The sequence below is a fragment of the Mesocricetus auratus genome, unplaced genomic scaffold (assembly GCF_017639785.1).
Source record: "Mesocricetus auratus isolate SY011 unplaced genomic scaffold, BCM_Maur_2.0 Super-Scaffold_100004, whole genome shotgun sequence".
Classification (NCBI taxonomy): domain Eukaryota; kingdom Metazoa; phylum Chordata; class Mammalia; order Rodentia; family Cricetidae; genus Mesocricetus; species Mesocricetus auratus.
In genome coordinates this window covers 36,015,064-36,033,456 of record NW_024429189.1, presented here as the reverse complement: position 1 = coordinate 36,033,456, position 18,393 = coordinate 36,015,064, and the positions used below count along the sequence as shown (strand labels likewise).

General features: G+C 36.7%; 1 protein-coding gene across 2 annotated transcripts in view; it reads right to left on the bottom strand.

Annotated features, from left to right (window-relative positions):
- The window catches only part of Xirp2 (xin actin binding repeat containing 2), an 85,705-nt gene that overhangs the window by 44,900 nt on the left and 22,412 nt on the right, over positions 1-18,393 (bottom strand). For both annotated transcript variants that reach the window (XM_013119849.3, XM_040745494.1), the window contains exons 2-3: positions 6,530-6,678; positions 1,558-1,695 (exon numbers count right to left, since the gene is read on the bottom strand). In XM_013119849.3, coding sequence (XP_012975303.1) covers positions 1,558-1,695; positions 6,530-6,586 — 195 coding nt within the window. In that variant the 5' untranslated portion in view covers positions 6,587-6,678. The remainder of the gene's footprint in view (positions 1-1,557; positions 1,696-6,529; positions 6,679-18,393) is intronic.

Here is an 18,393-nt window from a genome sequence, read left to right as displayed (position 1 = left end):
CAAACTTTCCGTCAAATGTAAAGATTAGAGAATTTTACAAGTAAGCTCTGATACACGACAGGAGCCTAAATCAACTACTCATCTGTGAATGAGATTTAGGTTGACCATGGATTTATTTTATGCTTCCAAATGTGAGTACAACTTCACAATCATGTAGCTATTTCATATCATATTCATAACTAAACTAAATGAAAACATGTAGTCACCTTGAAAGCTATTATTGTAAATTTCAAAATGGAAAGTACAGTGTTAAACTAAGCACAGGTCCTCCTAAGCCAGGTGGGAAGACTTTATGCAACTGCAAAAATGTGTACACCAAAGAAGGAAGCTCTAGGTCTATGCTATTCAACAGGTGAGTATCAAGGCTTGAACTGAACTCTGATTTGTGAATCCCCAAAACTTATGGTTTTAGAGAACTCAAGTTTCCTAAAAGTAACGTGTCCACAAACAAATTCTTGCATTTGTGAGGAATCTATTACTTAATTTATTAACATAGTTATATTTTACATTTTGACAAATTGCAGTTAAATGCCCCATCTACAGTTGACCCACTTAGTTTCCTATATTCCAACAGTTATATATGGAATCACAGATATACCATGTCTTACTTTCTTGCTCACATTATATGCCCTTAGGCATCATTAGAGTTACTGCAGTAAGTACATTTAGCGAACTATATTATATGTTTCCATCATCTAGGCAGAGTTAGAACAAGGTAATTATTATTCAGGTATTAGACTTTTAATAATTCCACCTGATGCCTTGACAATTACTTGACAAATGTAGCACCTGACTGTTTTGTATTCATAAAATTTATTTAGCTCTGCGTTTACACTGGGTTTTTAAAAATGAAACACACCCACTTATTTCCTATTACAAAATTTCACATTCCAGTTACTTTCATGCTCATGGTAAACACAGGCTCAAAGTATAGCTGTTTACACTGAAGTTGTGCTTTTTATGATTGCCAAACTTTGTCTGGTGGGTTTTGTTTCTTGGATTTTCACTTTTAAAACCCATTATATCTCATGAAAATAGTTGATGATATATGATACTGAAGTAGTAGAATAGGAAAAGTTATATGTAACAGAAGTCCTATTATGTGGTTTTATGTAACATCTGGGTTCTACTGCTTAATGTTTGATGATTTTAAAGGAAACAAAATAAAACTCCCCATGATAAATGCTGAATAAATCTTCGTATTTCAACTATGCAAACAAGCAACAGATAGTTGATCATGAATCACAACCTAGAAACAGAAGCTCAATGCAAGCATTGCTCTCAGCATTCCTATTTTCTTGTTGACTAAGTTATACTATTTAACTTTAATTTATGTATGGAAACAGAAGACACTGAAAGAGAACATTCTAATGTGCCTCACATGGCAAAATATTCCAGCTGAGTAAACCAACACATCAATACACTTAAATGATTTTCTAAATGATCATTTTTAAATGAGCAATGGAAATAATTCTACCACCATAAAAGGAATGTTTCTACATTGGTGAGAGCAGATTTGTCTCTAAATGATTTGTCCATCACCCACAGTGACATTACCTGTTCATATCTGCTCTGGTGCTGGTATTGATATTCAGAAATGGCATTACAAGTTGAAGTCACTTCATCCTTTTCAAATTGTTTCTTCATCTTGGCTAAACCACCAGGCACTGTGAACACTTCTGATTCTTCCATGACCTATGGATTTAGAGGACAATTCAGCATTTCATCAGTGTAGATTGTATGCTCAGGATATTTTTGCATTATAGTTGAGAATTATTGATGAGTGGAACACAAAAAGAGATATTAACATAAAATTATTATGATAGCCTTTCACTGAAACTAAACTGTCCAGCTTTGCCATTTACTAGAATTTTATATAATATATCTTCAAAACACTGAATAATATTACCCTCTTCCAGTTAAATTTTGATGTCTGTATTACACTGAGTACTGTGTTCCTGCAATAATATATAAGATGACTTGTAGGTATGAGAATAATGAAATAAATTGTAACTCAAAGTAAAGCTGTCATTAAAATCTCAAACACCTGTACAGGCAACAGACATGTTACCAAGAATAATTGTTCAAATCTTTTTTAGTAGCACCAAGCTTTATTTCAGTTATTTTGGATGAACAAAATAAAGTCTTTATGTAAAATGACTTAAAACTATTAGTCAAAACAGCAACTTCCAGAGTTACAGTGTGAGGTGAGTTTTGGATACATTGTATTTCCATCATTTCATGCTCTTGGAATTCTGTGAGCTATGCCTATCAATTATCTACATGTTAATCTAAAGCTGAGCCCCAGAGATGTGAAACAGCTTATGTTCTGAAACATTAAGTGAAGGCATCAAATCTGAATTACACCTGTGTGTCTCAGTCATAGCCTCAATGACTAGACAGGGAAACAGCTGCTTCTCACTAGAGCAGTGTGTCTCAATTTGGCCTTGAGCACTGGCATGTCAGAACTAAGTAGTATGAATAGGAGGTTTGACTACAAGCGCATACTTTTGATGAGAAAACTGATCTCCATACATAGTTTGGGGAACAGATTGCAGGGTACCAAGGAGCCCTGTCAGATTATATGTCTCATGGGGAAGTACAAAACAGCCTAGGGCTTTCGTTTTGATGATTCAACAACTCCACAGCCCAGAAGGCACTCAAGTCCAGATGGGATGTCAAGTGACAAGCAACCTAACCTCAAGTCAGCCCTTTGCCTGGGATTCTTCTAGCTCTACATGTGATTGGGTGGAGATTCAGTGAGATTTCACACTACAGCAGGACTCCTGAGATCTGGTCTAGTGCTGATAGATATAGCCCTGGGAACTTAGGACGGTATTCATAATGGATTCACAGGAGTCCTGACAGTTAGGTTCATATCCTGGGGTCTCTTGAAAGGATGTGAAAAATACATCTATCTCAGGAGCTGAGACAGAAGTACTAGAGTCTGAACTCATGCAAACTTATATGAATTCCTGTCAAGCATTAGAGTATTTGTATTACTTTAACAACCTTTCTCTGGCTTCATGCTTTCTCAGTCATTTCAGAATTTCTCAAAGGGAAGAGAAATGGCTGTGTTACTCTATGTATTTTATAAATACTCTGCAATTCTTCAAACTGTTAAATGCAGTTCCTTATCAATTATGGCAGTTGGTATATGCTAAGGTCACAAAAAAGTTTGTTATCCATTTTGAATTTTAAGAGACAAAAGAAACAGAAATGTGAAATAAGGACACAAGAGTTCCTTTAATCCCATCTACCATTATTTTGAATAAGTGATCTCCTTCAATACACCATATTGCAAATAAAATATCTTTTAGGTTATAGGAATTAAGTGATTATTGTCAAGGATCTGATTATTTAAAAAAAACTATAAGCAATGCCCAATCATATGCAAATTATTTTAAGCCTCAGTAATTATGTTAAACACAGGATACTCTTAAAAGAAGTATCAGTTCTCAGCTTGCCTGTGCAGCTTGCCTTTTACCTACCATGTGAATTAAAATACAGCTGTACCCATCCTTTTCTTTTCTTTGGTATATACTTTGGGAGCAGGCACATGACACAAACACAAGAGCATAGAGCTGCTGACTTTTTATAACCTTGTGAATACTACTTCCCCTGCTATGGTTGGTGCCACCTTGACACACTATAACTGTTTGTCAAACTGAGTCAGATCTCTCCAAAGGAGGATAATAATGACGCTAAGACTGCTTTCAACTAGTCTTGGAGAGGAATGGCTACCCATGTGAGACGGCAGGATTTGCTGTTTATGACCATATCTGGAGCGACGCCTACTCATAGAATCACCTCAGTGGCCTGGCTTTGTTTAGTACCGTTACTCTGAATGCTTCAACTAGTGTATATTACTTTTAATGACCTCATAACTGAGTTTTGGGCTTGGAAATAAGATCTTCAATCTAATGGGTATATCAATAATAATGAGTTAATCTAAATGCTCTGTACTTAAACCAAGGTAAATATATTACACATTCACCATTTTAAGATGCAAATTGTAATCAATGACAAAGAATGCATTTCTGGGTACTAGGACTAAAGAGAAGCAGTATAATTTGGGAAGTCTGACAATTCCTAGCTCTGATAAAAATCCTGAGCTAAAGTTCCTGAAGCTACTTTTTTAATAAACTGGACAGAGCAATATGTCTTTTTACAGATTTATGGTGTGTGCTAAAAAAGATAAAGAGTGAAGTTACACTGTAGAATCTGGCATTTAATTTGTTGCTCTGCACACGATCGTTTCATTCTTCTAGAGCTGTCTGCAGATTGCTGCTATTACATGGACATGGAGTGCATCTGGCGCCACCCATGCCAGCTGGCAGCTGGCACAATGGGAACTGTTGATTACTGTTAGTTGTTCAAGCATACTGGACTTGGTTCGGGTTGAATCTGTGGCTTTTAGATTTTCCTTTTGCAATGTTTGTGTCAGCTGTGTAGAGAGTCACAAGTTGCCTATTTCGGTTAAGTATGCAGCATTTGAGGCCACTGACAAACAAGACTTTTATTTTATTGTTTACTGGGATTTTTGAGCTTATAAATGTTCTTCTTCATTGAAATATTTTCTTGGTCATGATATTTGAGACTCATTTGAAGTTTGAAGGCCAAAACACTGTCTTGTATGAAAACGGATCATTAAATGTGATTAGAAGAACATTGGCATCCTGGATCTCGGAGTTTAACTTAGTAATTTTACAATCCTTTACAAGCAATTTTCACTAAATTTTCAGCCTAAACATAGGCAGAAATAAAAATAATTATTGTTTTCTTTTATGCAGAAAATTTCCACGTCCATCCTAATTTTTGTTATTTATTGAACCAGAATCATTTAACTTATCTGTGCCTGTTTTAGTGAGGCATTCAGTAGCCAAGAAGAAAGAGTTAGTTTCCCATTACAAAAGAGGACTTTTAAGGTCAAAGAAACTCTTTGTAGTATTTCATAGTTTGCCCATGTGAAGGTGCAAGGATCCACCATGAGCAGTAGCAAGCACAACACTGAGTATGAGTGCACTAGGGAAAGCTGGTATTCCTAGCAGTGAGACTATGGAGGGGATAGAATAAATGCAGTAGAGGTCAATAAATCAAAAAAGGTTAAGGCTAGAGACAGATCAGTCAATGACTAAACAGTTAACATCCTCTATGGAACTATTTTTAATTACTATAATTTTTGTGTTAAAGTTAGCTGTGTGTCAATTTTTAATACTTGCTTTTTTTTTTACAATTTAGAAGTATAAACCATACCATGATGCTAATCTGTTTTATGACATATTATACAATTATGGGAAAAGATCTAAGTCTTCCTAAGTAAAACCATTGTTTACTAAATAGCACATATTTAACGAGGCATTTTCTCATCTTAGACACTATCTGATAGCTTACAATATTTTTCCTAGGGTTTTATGTTTTTCGATGTTGACTGTTTCCCTAGTAATTCAAAATTACTGGTGACATTCTTAAATACTCCAGCAGGGGGTGCTCACTAGGAAGACTATCAGGAAGCGATGTTGAGTTGATACTGTTTGTTTTGGAAATGATCTAGTTACTCATGTCAATTCTGCACACCCATTCTAAATCTATGCAGTATCTAAAATGTATTTTAATGACTATCTAGAAACTTAAATGTCATCTGCAATTGCAGGACTGTTAATGAGTTTGGCACAGTCAGCCTTGTCTCTAAATAATTTGTAAATGTTGAGTAGCTATTTTTAAATCCTACCTTTGGGAACCTCTCTCTCTTTCTTTCTCATGCACTGTCTCTCTCACACACACTCATGGCTAATTTGTGGATTATAATTATAAAAGAATGTTCTTATATTTCATTAAGCTGAAGGGCACAGAATATAGAATCCAACAAATTCTTTTGAACATCACTTTATTATGGGTTGGCTCTAAAATTGGTGGTCTTTCTGAATCTCAGAGTTTTCCATAATCATAATTGGTTTAGTAAAGTGCCTGCATTGATAATCTCTCTCATTTCTATGTTGATTAAGCCTTTCCTAATGGATTCAGTGCGTACAGAGAAAAGCAAAAGAAATTACACTGCAAGAGAATTTAAATGGATGATACACAAGATGAAGGAGGGCAGCACATAAGCCTGCCTTATTAAAATATGAAATTAATTCTCAACCTTCCTGAGGAGAATAGCTATAGGTTAAGTAGTAATCATGACAATAATAACACATTTATGCAGTGCCTCCTGGCTTCCACATAAATTATCTCCCCGGTTCTTCCCCAAGACCCTGTGTAGTAGATGGGCATTCCCACTCAACACTGAAAAATGAATCTCAGGTGGGGGTCAAGAAAATAGTTAAGGTTCATCCAACCATCAAACAGCACATCTTCTCTTGGAGTCAGGTCTGAATTCGATTCACGTTTTTATTTATATTTTTATTCTGTTTCTCTTATGTAAGAAGTATCCTAACGCCTAGAAGTAATCTTGTCTTTCAAAAGTATTAAGAGGTATGTACAGACAACATGCATATCACCTCATGCAAAGTTCTGCAGAGTTGCTTACGTTAGCTGAGAAACTGCGGGCGTCACCCCTGGAAACAGCTGCCTGGTACCTTGCCATGCGCTCCTTCAAGGAGAGGGCTTCAATGAGCTCAGACTCGCCTTTGCTCTCAGCAGTACTGGCTTCTCCGGGCTTTGTAAGGTTTAAGGTCACTGAAAACAAATGTGGCATTTTCAGATAGGTGTCATCTTGAGAAGAAAACAGCATTAAGTTATGACTAGCAAGGGTTTTTAATGTACTTGGTCTCCTAACCCAAACTGAAAAATATCACAGCATTTTCAAGTTTTCTCTGTTAATTTCTTCCTCTCCAAGCTTCCAGGCAAAGCTGGAAAATGCCCATGCAGGAGGACTTTATCATAGAACCATTATTGCCCATCCCTTCTTTCTGCAGATAGTGTGATGAGAAACAGATGATTTATTAATAGAGACATAATCTAAATAATTAACATTCTTCAAGCACTATATGCTGCATTTATGCTAAATATTGCATAAACATCTCATTGGCATCTCTAACAATTTTGTGGATAGATGCTATTCCCTAAAGTTTACATAGGCAAAAAAAAGTACAGAGTAGTTAAAACAACAGCAACGCAAACAACAGCAACACAGAACCTCCCCAGGATGGCATAATCCTAAGGGGCAGGTTTGAATACAGAGGGAATAAATATTGAGCAAGTAAAAAATGTTCCTTGCATCTTTCCTTATACCTCAACACTGAAGGAGGTACATGTAGCTAACCCTGAGGATTACAGACTGTGGACTCTTAAGTTTTTTTTGCAAAGGCAGAGCTATATAAGAATGATGACTAGTATTGTTAGAAACAGCTTTGTCTGTCACCCATATTAGAGAGTTTGTTATTTTCCTACTAAACCATCTACCAGGCACTGAAGAGTTCAGCTACACATCTGGTACTAGAGCAAAAGACTAAGCAGAAGGACCTCAGCAACTCTAAGGCAATGTAAACGTATCCTTAAACATAAGACAACATGTGCCTCAGTATTACTTTTTGGTAAAAAGAGCATGAGGACTTTTGTGGTTACTTGACTGTCCACTGTTAGACAGCTCATGGGTCCATAACTTCTCTCAAAGCTGGATTTCCTTATTTAATCTTTGTGATAACACTCGATAGATGGTTTAGTATTCACTCCAATATATGTGTCTGTGTGTGTGTGTAAATGTGTATTCACCCCTTAAAAATGCACCCCATACTTCCCACTCAAAAGACTTGTAGCTTCTAGGACAAAGAAGGTACAACTTTTTGGTATATTCTATTATGTAGGTGGTTTAATATAACCACTCTGGACCAAGGCCTAAATCATCACTACAAGCAATAATGTGCCAACCCACTTCCTTCTTTCCTACTTTCTTCTCAACCCTTAGCCCTCATATTAAAATATCTCATTATGCACTTCACTTTTATTTTCTTTGTGTTTTCTAGATTTATGTACACAATGGTTGATAAACACAGCTTCTGTGGCTCAATAATAATTAGAGCAACTTGCATCTTAACTCCCTGTCTATGTATTTGTGACCTCTTGTTCAAGTATATATCTTTGTATGTTTTAATAGAAGTATTTTATTTAACATGTTTTTAAAATACAAAATGTAGAGTATCAAGAAGTTGGATTCTATAAGTACTGTGATTGATGCTACTACACTGATAGTTTCACAAAGATCATCTATCTTGAAATTCAACTGTCATCCAAAATCTTATATAAGATTGCAACAAACATTTTTGACAAAATGTTTGCCACAATCACTGTAAGTCCTTCACATGCTAAAGAAGAGATATCCTAATCTTTCCCTGTGCAAAATCCATCTTCACAGGGATGTTCTCTTGTGTTCAATTGCACTAGTCTCACTTCATTATAAGTAAGAACCATATAGATTTTTATGGAATACGACTCACTAAACATTCTTCATATTATAAATATTATTTTGTATACTAGTTACAAATATCATACCTTTGTGATTAATCTTAGCCTAACAACCTGTTTATTTTTGCTAAAATTTACAGATAGTGTTTATTTAGGAAGTATTCAATTCTTTTATTTCACCTTCTGGGAAAGTGTTCAAGGTTATTATTAAAGTAATCAGTAGCCTGAGTTTTCAGAACTTTGGATCTCATTGACTCAGAGCCTATTGGCTGCATTCCTGGTGTGTTCTCCGACCTTTCTTTCCATTGCTCACAAGAAACTGCATATGCTCTTAGGAGCACAGAATAGCAGAAAAATAGTGAACCAACAGGAAACCACGATGCTTCCAAATCTTCTAAGTCAACACCTGCTAATTTCTTCATGGAGAAACAAAACGAAGCTCCTTTCCTTACTGTCTAAGCCAGGTACCATGTACTCTGAATGTGATTCTGATCGCATCTAGCATGGTACTTCAGCCTTGATTAGACTTTTCTTTCCTTAGGGATGTGTGGGTGAGCCGCTGTAGTTCACCATTCCCTGATCTAAAAATACATGGGGGTAAGCATGTTTGGAGAACAGCACAAAGGAATTTAGAATATTTTTTCAAAGTAGAAGGCAATAACAGAACAACTAAATATGTTTGTTATCAAATAGTCCCCATGGAAAAGTAGAAAATGATGAAAATGATTGCCATAAATAAGACAAGAGAACAAGGTATCCCATGAAGAAGAGAAAATTCCAAATATTTGGACATACGCTGTTAGGAATCCTCATAAGTACTATTGTCACAAAAGGAAGCTATTAGAAGTTTTCTACGTGCCTTACAGGTAATTTATTTTGCAGGTAAGTAAAGTTGTATCCACAGAAGTAGGGTGGATCCCATTGTTTCCTGAGCTAATGGCATTTCTCTGCATAGAATCCATCACCATCTAACTATGCAGTTTCCTTTATTACTTATAACAACGCAATTGCCAATTCATTAAAACATTAATTCTTTATGTAACCCAATAAATAACAGAAAAAGAGATAACAAACAGAAATACTTTGAAAGAAAATTAATGATTAAAAAATACAATGTCACAAAGACAAATTTCAGACACCAAAGACAAGAATGCCTTTCATTAAGTGTTCTACTTTTCTTAGGAAAGAGATGTACATGACCATTTTTGTAATATAATTCATCCTATAATACATTCAATCCAAGTTGTTATGTCCATTCTTGTTTTAGTACCTCACAAAACGTCATACAACTAGACATTACACTTATGCTTTTCTTGTACAACTCTTTTTTTTTTTTTTTTTTTTTTTTTTTGGTTTTCACGAGACAGGGTTTCTCTGTATTGTTTTGGAGGCTATCGGTCCAGCCCGGCCTCGAACTCACAGAGACCCGCCTGCCTCTGCCTCCCGAGTGCTGGGATTAAAGGCGTGTGCCACCACCGCCCGGCTTCTTCTACAACTTTTAGAAACAAACTCAATCAGTTCACTATTTTTCCCCAGGCCACACAAACTCATTATACTAGTCTCAACTTTCCTTTCTATAAAGAGCTCATGTTTAAAGTAGTTTTTAAAGTACACTGGTGCAATATTGATGCTGTGAGAATTCTTGACCAATTATTCGCATTTGGACAATCAATCCAGAACGATTGTGGATTTACCAGTCAGTGTTTCTCTGAGGTGATACAATAATGACTCTCAGTGGTCAAACACTAACTATAACAAGGGACAGCCAATGAGATTATTTAAACCTGGGTTCTTCTCCTACATTCTCATGTCTGTTGTCAAAGGATGAGGACTTAAAAATATGCAGAGACTCCTATCAATAAACTTCCCAAAGGGTCATTTGCACATTTAGTATGAACTATCCAAGTATGAACTTGTCATTTAGAATGTTTCCAATTTGGTATTAAACAGTTCACACAAGTTACCTATTAGCATAAAAATAAAAGGTGACAGGCATACCTCATTATGCAATTATCTTAAAATATTAAATGTTGTAAATTCAGTCCTAATATCTCTTTACAGTAGCATTGTGAAATAAAGGCTGGCATCCTGGTACATAAATTCAGGGTCAGTGCGTTACTACAAAATGCTGCCAGAATCATAAAAACGTCTGCACATAAAATGCTCAATGTGTCAGGGCTCATAGAGACAAGTGCTTTGTCACTGTCTCATTTATAAAGCCAGATTCCCTGTCAGCAGGTTTTCTAAACGTAAATACTTCTCATTGCTTTTGAAATATGGAAGGCACATTCCCAGACTGTAGCTCTGGAAAAAGTCTTATTAAAAGGATGACTCCATAATAAAATAATAGATTCCATGCTTTAAAATGCAAGCATTAGACATTAGACACTTTAAAATGGACTGATTTGCATATAACTTGAATGTATGTAAATCATATCATTTTTCTCTTTTGCCTACAAACACTCACGATGCAAAATTCTATAATATATTGAAGTCTCACAATGAAACTCATTATTGTATATAATCAATATCAGCCAATCCAAATTCTCAGCAGAGATCAAGGTGAAATAAAAGACAAGAGAGCTTAAAGACTTTAGAAAAAACCAGAAGTATTAAGGCACATAAATTGAAAATGAGTAACATATTCGCAACAGCAGGGAAACAGATGACAGAGAGCAGAGAAAAATTGTTGAAGATGAAATTTCATTGTAAATGGAAATAATTACCATAACCCAGAAATTAATCAAATACCATATCAATTTATTGCTAAAAATTTGTGAGCATTTCAAGTTTAAGATGCAATCAGAAATTTATAATTAACCAGACATACGGAGAGTTTCTGTGATGGAAGAACAATATTCAGAATCTCTTAGATATTCCTTTTATACATTGACCATTGTGTGGAACTATATAACCAGATATTGGCTAATGAAAATGTAGTTGTGTAACCCAAAGAGTCTGTGAGAATCTAAACTGATAACCGTGAAAAAAAGAATAAAAGCATTCACACTGGCCATAACCAGTAAAAACAAGGAAAGGTTCTTAGCTAGCATTTCCTCATGAATAACTAACACAATAACTTCCTATTGATTGAACTTAATATTGAAAGACAGAAATTAAAAATAAACTTAGAAGAAATGGGAAATAAACCCAAAACCATTTAGAAAGAAAATGTTGGACAAAAATATATTAAATTCAAATAAAGAAAAGGTTTCCAACCGATAGCCCCCATTAAAATCCCAGCACAATTCTTCACAGACCTTGAAAGAACAATAATCAATCTTGTATGGAAAAACAAAAGACCCAGGATAGCCCAAACAACCCTGTTCAACAAGGCAACGTCTGGAGGTATCACCATCCCTGACTTCATGCTCTAATACAGAGCTATAGTCCTGAAAATAGCTTGGTATTGGCACAAAAATAGACAGGTAGACCAATGGAATTGAATTGAAAACCCTGATATTAACCCACATATGTATGAACATCTGATCTTTGACAAAGAAGCTAAAAATATACAATGGAAAGAAGAAAGCATCTTCAACAAATGATGCTGGCATAACTGGAGGCTGGCATGTAGAAGAATGCGGATTGATCCATGTTTATCGCCATGCACAAAACTTAAGTCCATTATGGATCAAAGATCTCAACATAAATCCAACCACACTGAAACTCTTAGAAGAGAAAGTGGGTGGTACCCTTGAACGAATTGGTACAGGAGATAGCTTCCTGAACATAACACCAGTAGCACAGTGAGATCAACAATTAATAAACGGGACCTCCTGAAACTGAGAATCTTCTGTAAGGCAAAGGACACAGTCAGCAAGACAAAAAGGCAGCCCACAGAATGGGAAAAAATATTCACTAACCCCACATCTGACAGAGGGCTGATCTTCAAAATTTACAAAGAACTCAAGAAGAAAGTCTCCAAAACATCAAAGGATCCAATTAAAAAGTGGGCTGCAGAACTAAATAGAGAATTTTCAATAGAGGATTCTAAAATGGCTGACAGGCACTTGAGAAAGTGCTCAACATCCTTAGCCATCTGGGAAATGCAAATCAAAACCATTCTGAAATACCATCTCACTCCTGTCAGAATGGCTAAAATAAAAAACACCAAGGACAATTTATGCTGGCGAGGATGTGGTAAAAGGGGAACACTCCTCCATTGCTAGTGGGAGTGCCAACTTGTTCAGCCACTTTGGAAATCAGTATGGAGATTCCTCAGAAAAATGGGAATAAACCTACCACAAGACCCAGCAACTCCACTCTTAGGCATATATCCAAAAGATGCCCATTCATACAGCAAAGATGTCTGTTCCACTATGTTCATAGCAGCTTTATTTGTAATAGCCAGAACTTGGAAGCAACCTAGATGCCCCTCAACTGAAGAGTGGATAGAGCAAATGTGGTACATTTATACAATGGAGTACTATTCAGCAGAAAATAACAATGGAATCCTGAGATTTGCAGGCAAATGGATGGCATTAGAAGAAATCATCCTGAGCGAGGTAACCCAGTCACAAAAAGAGAAACATGGCATGTACTCTCTCATATATGGATTTTAGACATAGATCTGGGGAGTGCCAGCCTACAATCCCATGGCCAGAGAGTCTGGGAAATAGAACCTTCATTCAGTGGCTGATAGAAGAAGAGGCAGGCTCCCATGTCTAAGCACTGAGCTGAACTCAAGAAAGCCAGTAACAGAGAAGGAGGACTGATGACCAAATGGATTAAGACTGGGCTGGTTTAAACCCTCAGAAACAGCTGACCTGACAAGGGTTAGGTCTTGAATCCCAGGCTGATGCCTGGGAATCCAGCATGGGACTGATCAAAACCCCCTGAATGTGGATGTCAGTGAGGAGGCCTAGGCAATCTATGGAGCCTTGGGCAGTAGATCATTATTTATCCCGGGTATACAAATGTACTTTGTTCTCCCATCCAACAATGTGAGATGCACTCTCACCCTTAACTCTTGGGAGAGGGTCTAGGCCCTGCCCTGGATGAAATGACAGACTATGGACACCCCCATGGAGGGCCTCACCCTCCCTGGGGAAATGAGGGGATATTGGTGGGGGTTGGGATGAGGACACAGGAGGAGGGGAGGGAAATGGAGAGGGACCTGGAACTGACTTGTGAAGCAACCTTGTTTTTAATTGAAATTTAAAAATAAATAATAAAAATAAAATAAATGCAAATAAAGAAAAGGTTTCCAATTTGTAGTCTTGGCAGGCAAAATCTTCGTGGAAGCATATTGTACTGAATGAGACATAAGACCATTCTATTGATGAAAGACATCACCCGTCTAATACCTGTGGCTCTCCATGTGCTCATTATCCTTGTACAAAAATCACAAGATAAGATCAGCAATAAGAAAAGGGACATTTAGGAATGGGTGCCTATAACTATCTCCTTTCATTTTGTCAGAGTAAATTAAAAATAAATAACTTTAATAACATCGCCAATAATGTTTACTTTAGTAAAACTACAAAGAACATAGGGTGTCTTTATTATCCTACAGAGCACTAACTTTCTTGGCAGAAAACAACATCCCTACCTGGTAGTCTGTTTTTACAAGGTGACTTGTGAGCTTGCAGGCAACACATGTATGATGTTGGGGTTAGGGGAACCTTGTTTGGGACAGCATCTGACAGGTATGCAAGAGAGTTAGATAGATATACAGATAGATAGATAGATACAGAGAGAGAGAGAGAGAGACAGAGACAGAGAGAGAGACAGAGAAAAAGATGCAGGAATATGAAACAACAGTAACATCAAGAAATTGTGCAGAGGAAAATGGGTGGTGACTTTGCAGATACCACATGTGGATAATGAAGTACAGGTTTGAATGAGGTGTTAAGTATTTTTTTAAGTGATGAAAATCTGTAGAAGACCATGGGCAGTTTATTAAATGATTTCCATAGGATGTTCTGATAAAAATACATCAAAACCTTTACACAAAGTTTCTAGCAGGAAGAAAACTGGGATTGGATGTGAGTAACATAAAAATTTCAAAGTCAAATATTTTAGACAAATTTGTAGGAGGAAAGAAAACTAGAAATGGAGAATAAGTAATGGGTTTAAGTGCTCAATTTCAATAAAGATCACTGACAAGCCAGCATAAATGAACCATGAGAAAAGAAATGGAAATGATTTACAAGTGAAAAGAGAGAGAGAGAGAGAGAGAGAGAGAGAGAGAGAGAGAGAGAGAGAGAGAGAGAGAGAGAGAGCAGGCCTCTGTAAAGTTAGACAATTTTGTTGAATACTCTTGATCATGCTGTAAGGGAAGAAATGTTTAGACATTTTTTTCAGGCAAGAAAGCAGAAGTACAGAAGATGTTTAAAACTTCCTTCTTGTCACATGGCTGGTGGGCTGTAGAGCTGGGCTCTCTGTCCAGTTCCATTGCTTAGTCACCATTCTCAGTCATCTTTTAGGAAGGACATGTATCTGGACACCAGCCAACTATTAACATCCCTAGTTACCACCTGAAGGCAAATTCAAGAAGATGTCTTTGATGGCTAATAGTCATCAATTTGAACACATCTGGAAACATCTAAAGCCCAATTAGTTGGGCACATGTTGAGGGTTTCTTGGTTGGATCATGTGAGGTAGGAAGACCCACTACAAAGTCAAGTTGCACCTTCTGGTGACAGCCAAATAAAAAGACATAGAAGAAGGTAGATTTTATTTCTGTCAGCCAACCTTCAGTCTCACTGCCATTTTCATCTGCTCTGTTGCTGAGACATACCTTCTCTTGTATTAGAGTCCACTTATTTGGAATTCTGATATATACTGAAGACCAGTGGAGACAGCCAACCTTGTGGACTGAATGATAATTGGATTCTTGGTCTTTCCCCCAGAAGACACCACTATTGGACTAGCCAGAGCACAGCCTGCAAGTCAATCTAATACATCCCCTTTGAATACATAAAAACACATTCTATCAGTTCTGCTCCTCTAGAGAACACTGACTAATACAATTTCCTTCTGTTGTGAACTGATTTACATCACAGATACAATAAACCACTTAACAGACTCGTGGATAGCTAACACAGTTGTAATTATGAATCGAAAGAGATTCAAAGGTTCAAACTCAAGTTAAAGAGTTAAACAGCTTAGAAGGAAAAAGTGATTTGAACTATTTTTCTATGAAAATTTTCTGATGTCAACAATTGGTTCCAAGAAGCAGGCAAGTATGTGATGGAGGGTCCCATGGATGTTTGTGAGGCCAAGGATATTTTAGATACCGCAACCAAGAAGGCAATTCCCATTTCCGTGTTGCAGCAGTTGCTTTGCTATTTTATTCTGGATGTGTTACAAAGAAACCAAGTGTTTACTGCTTGGGAAATTGATTTAGAATTGAATGGAAAAAGTGCTGAGCTAAATTCTATCAAATCTAAAGAGATGATCTATAACCAAGTTTGGATTTGTGTGCAGAATAAGACACCATTAGACATAATATAGCATTCCATTAGCAGGCATACATTTTTCTCTAATTTTAATATTTGCATACCACTCAGCTAAAAAGAAAACTGATCTCTGTAAGCATTCAAAGTACTTTTGTCATGCCAAACATGTAATTAACTTGAGAGTTTATATTCTTATCCTTATTTAAATATTCTAAAACCAGGAAGTAGATAATAAAATGAAAGATCAAGTGGCTAGCCCAGACTTGTATAAATCAGAGTTTTAAACCACAATGAGGGAGAGAGAGGGATAAAATGAGCACCAATGGATGGCACAGAAGCACAAAAACTGTCTTACAGCATCTCCTAACTTGTGGACAGGCTGTCTTTCCACCTCATCACTTTGTTATCTTACTTCCTCCCAATACGTCATATTGTTGCATGTGTACTTGTACCTTTCCCTAATTCCATCCTTGCAACCAATTGCACTGGACTTTAGTCATTCACAAAGACACATCTCTTCATTGCAATAGAGTGGACTGGCTCTTGTCTCTTTATCAGGTTTTCTCCAACTTGTCTTGTTTACCAGATATGACAAGACAGCCTGTGAATGATGTTGCCCAGGATAGGAAGAAGAATATAGTTAGCCTAAGTTGAACAAAATATGAGCTGACCTAAAGATGTTTATATACCAGACCTTAGAACATATATTAAGTTAAATTAAAATAAAATAATTTTTGCAGATGAGAGATACAGGAGAATAACAGAGTAAGGACAGAAGGAAAGAAGGAGACAAGAGATAGGGAGTGAGACAAAGAGAGGAGAGAGAGAGAGTGAGAGAGAGAGAGAGGAGGGAATAAGGGAGCCAGAGGGATGAACATAGGGAGGGATGGAGGGAAGAAGGAAGGGGGAGATTCTGTACTGCTGTCTTTGAAGGAAAATTATTGCAGGCTGGATTTGGCTTCTGAAAGCTATGAAATGCAGGAGATAGATGCTCCTTGTCGAGATCCTTGGAGGGAGGAGCTTGGCCTAGAAGGCACTTTTATTTCTACACAATGAATCTCCTTTGGGACATAGTATTCCTACAACTGTAGTATAACAATTTTTTTGATGTTTGTGGTCACTTGCGACTAAAGCATCAGGAAATTGTACTGACTTGTTTTTCTGTCAATTTGGCACAGCCTAAATTTATTTAGTAAAAAATATTTCCCCATGAGATTGACCTGTGAACAATACTATGGGGCATTTTATTAATTCGTAACTGATACAGAAGACACTAGTCTATTATGAGTGGCATCACCCCTGGACATATGGTCCTGGGTATGTAAGAAAGCAGACTGATAAAGTCTTGGGAAGCAACCCAATAAGCAGTGTTCCTGCATGGCCTCTGCCTCAGCTCCTGCATCCAGATTCCTGCTCTGATTTCCCTGGATGATGAATTCCAAGCTGTGAGTTGAAATAAACTCTTTCCTCCCCAAAATGCTTTTGGTCAAGTTCATTATCACAGCAATATAAAACTTAACTGTGACAGAATCAAATATAATCATTTATTACACACACACAGATAGCTGTCCAAGTAAGAATTCATACACATATATGTGACAGGGAGAGAGAGAGAGAGAGAGAGAGAGAGAGAGAGAGAGAGAGAGAGAGAGAGAGAGAGAGAGAGAGAGAGAGAGAGAGGAGAGTGCACTACACTTGGGTCAAATTCCATTTAATTTGTAATCGATAATTTGCAGACAATAATTTTCTCTATAGATTTTCTACATTCTTTTTCAAGACCCCATCACACTATGGGAATGACTTCTGGTAGGAGAGCAATTATGAATGAACAGGATTTAAGAGGAAATTTGATAATCACTAGAATGAAAATATTGCCAGTTTGGGCATATTTGAGAATTTAATCACACTGCTATTAAACATTTTTAATTAATTGCTTAGCTTAGAGAATTGGCCTGTTTAAAAAATCAATAATTGAACAAAATGATTTAAGTTTAAATAAAACAGTCAAATAAGTTGAACCATTAAATGCTTGTAGATGTTTTATATTTCTCAACATAGCTTCCTGTTGGTCATTTTTCTTTTTTAGAACAATCAGGCCTCTCGCCTCATAATAAGCTGTCAGTTAATGAGTGCCTATTACCTGCTCCTTATTTTCTTTGCATTATACATTGATTCTCATATTTGGTAGGGATTTTATTCCTGCTTTACTGCTGAAGTAATAAATAAAAGATTAAATCAAGGTCTGGGGAAACATTGCAGTGGTAAAGTGCCTGTTTGTGTACATGAAGACTTAAGTTTAGATCACTCAAGCACATATAAATTAGTGTAAGACCCAAATGTTTTGGAAGACTGATTGAAACTGTGATTTCCAGAATTCACAAGGCCTTTGCACACATGAACTTGTAGTGACCCTTGGTTTCATGCACAAGACCTGTATAAGACCTAATCAGTCAAAATTCTAACAAGAATAAAGCAAGGCCTCCTGAAGTTCCACCTACACTTGAGGAGGCATAGGTAATTAACTGCTCCTGAGAGGAAACCTAGAATGTGGCCCTTGCATGTTGCCCATGTTTCAGTGAATGAT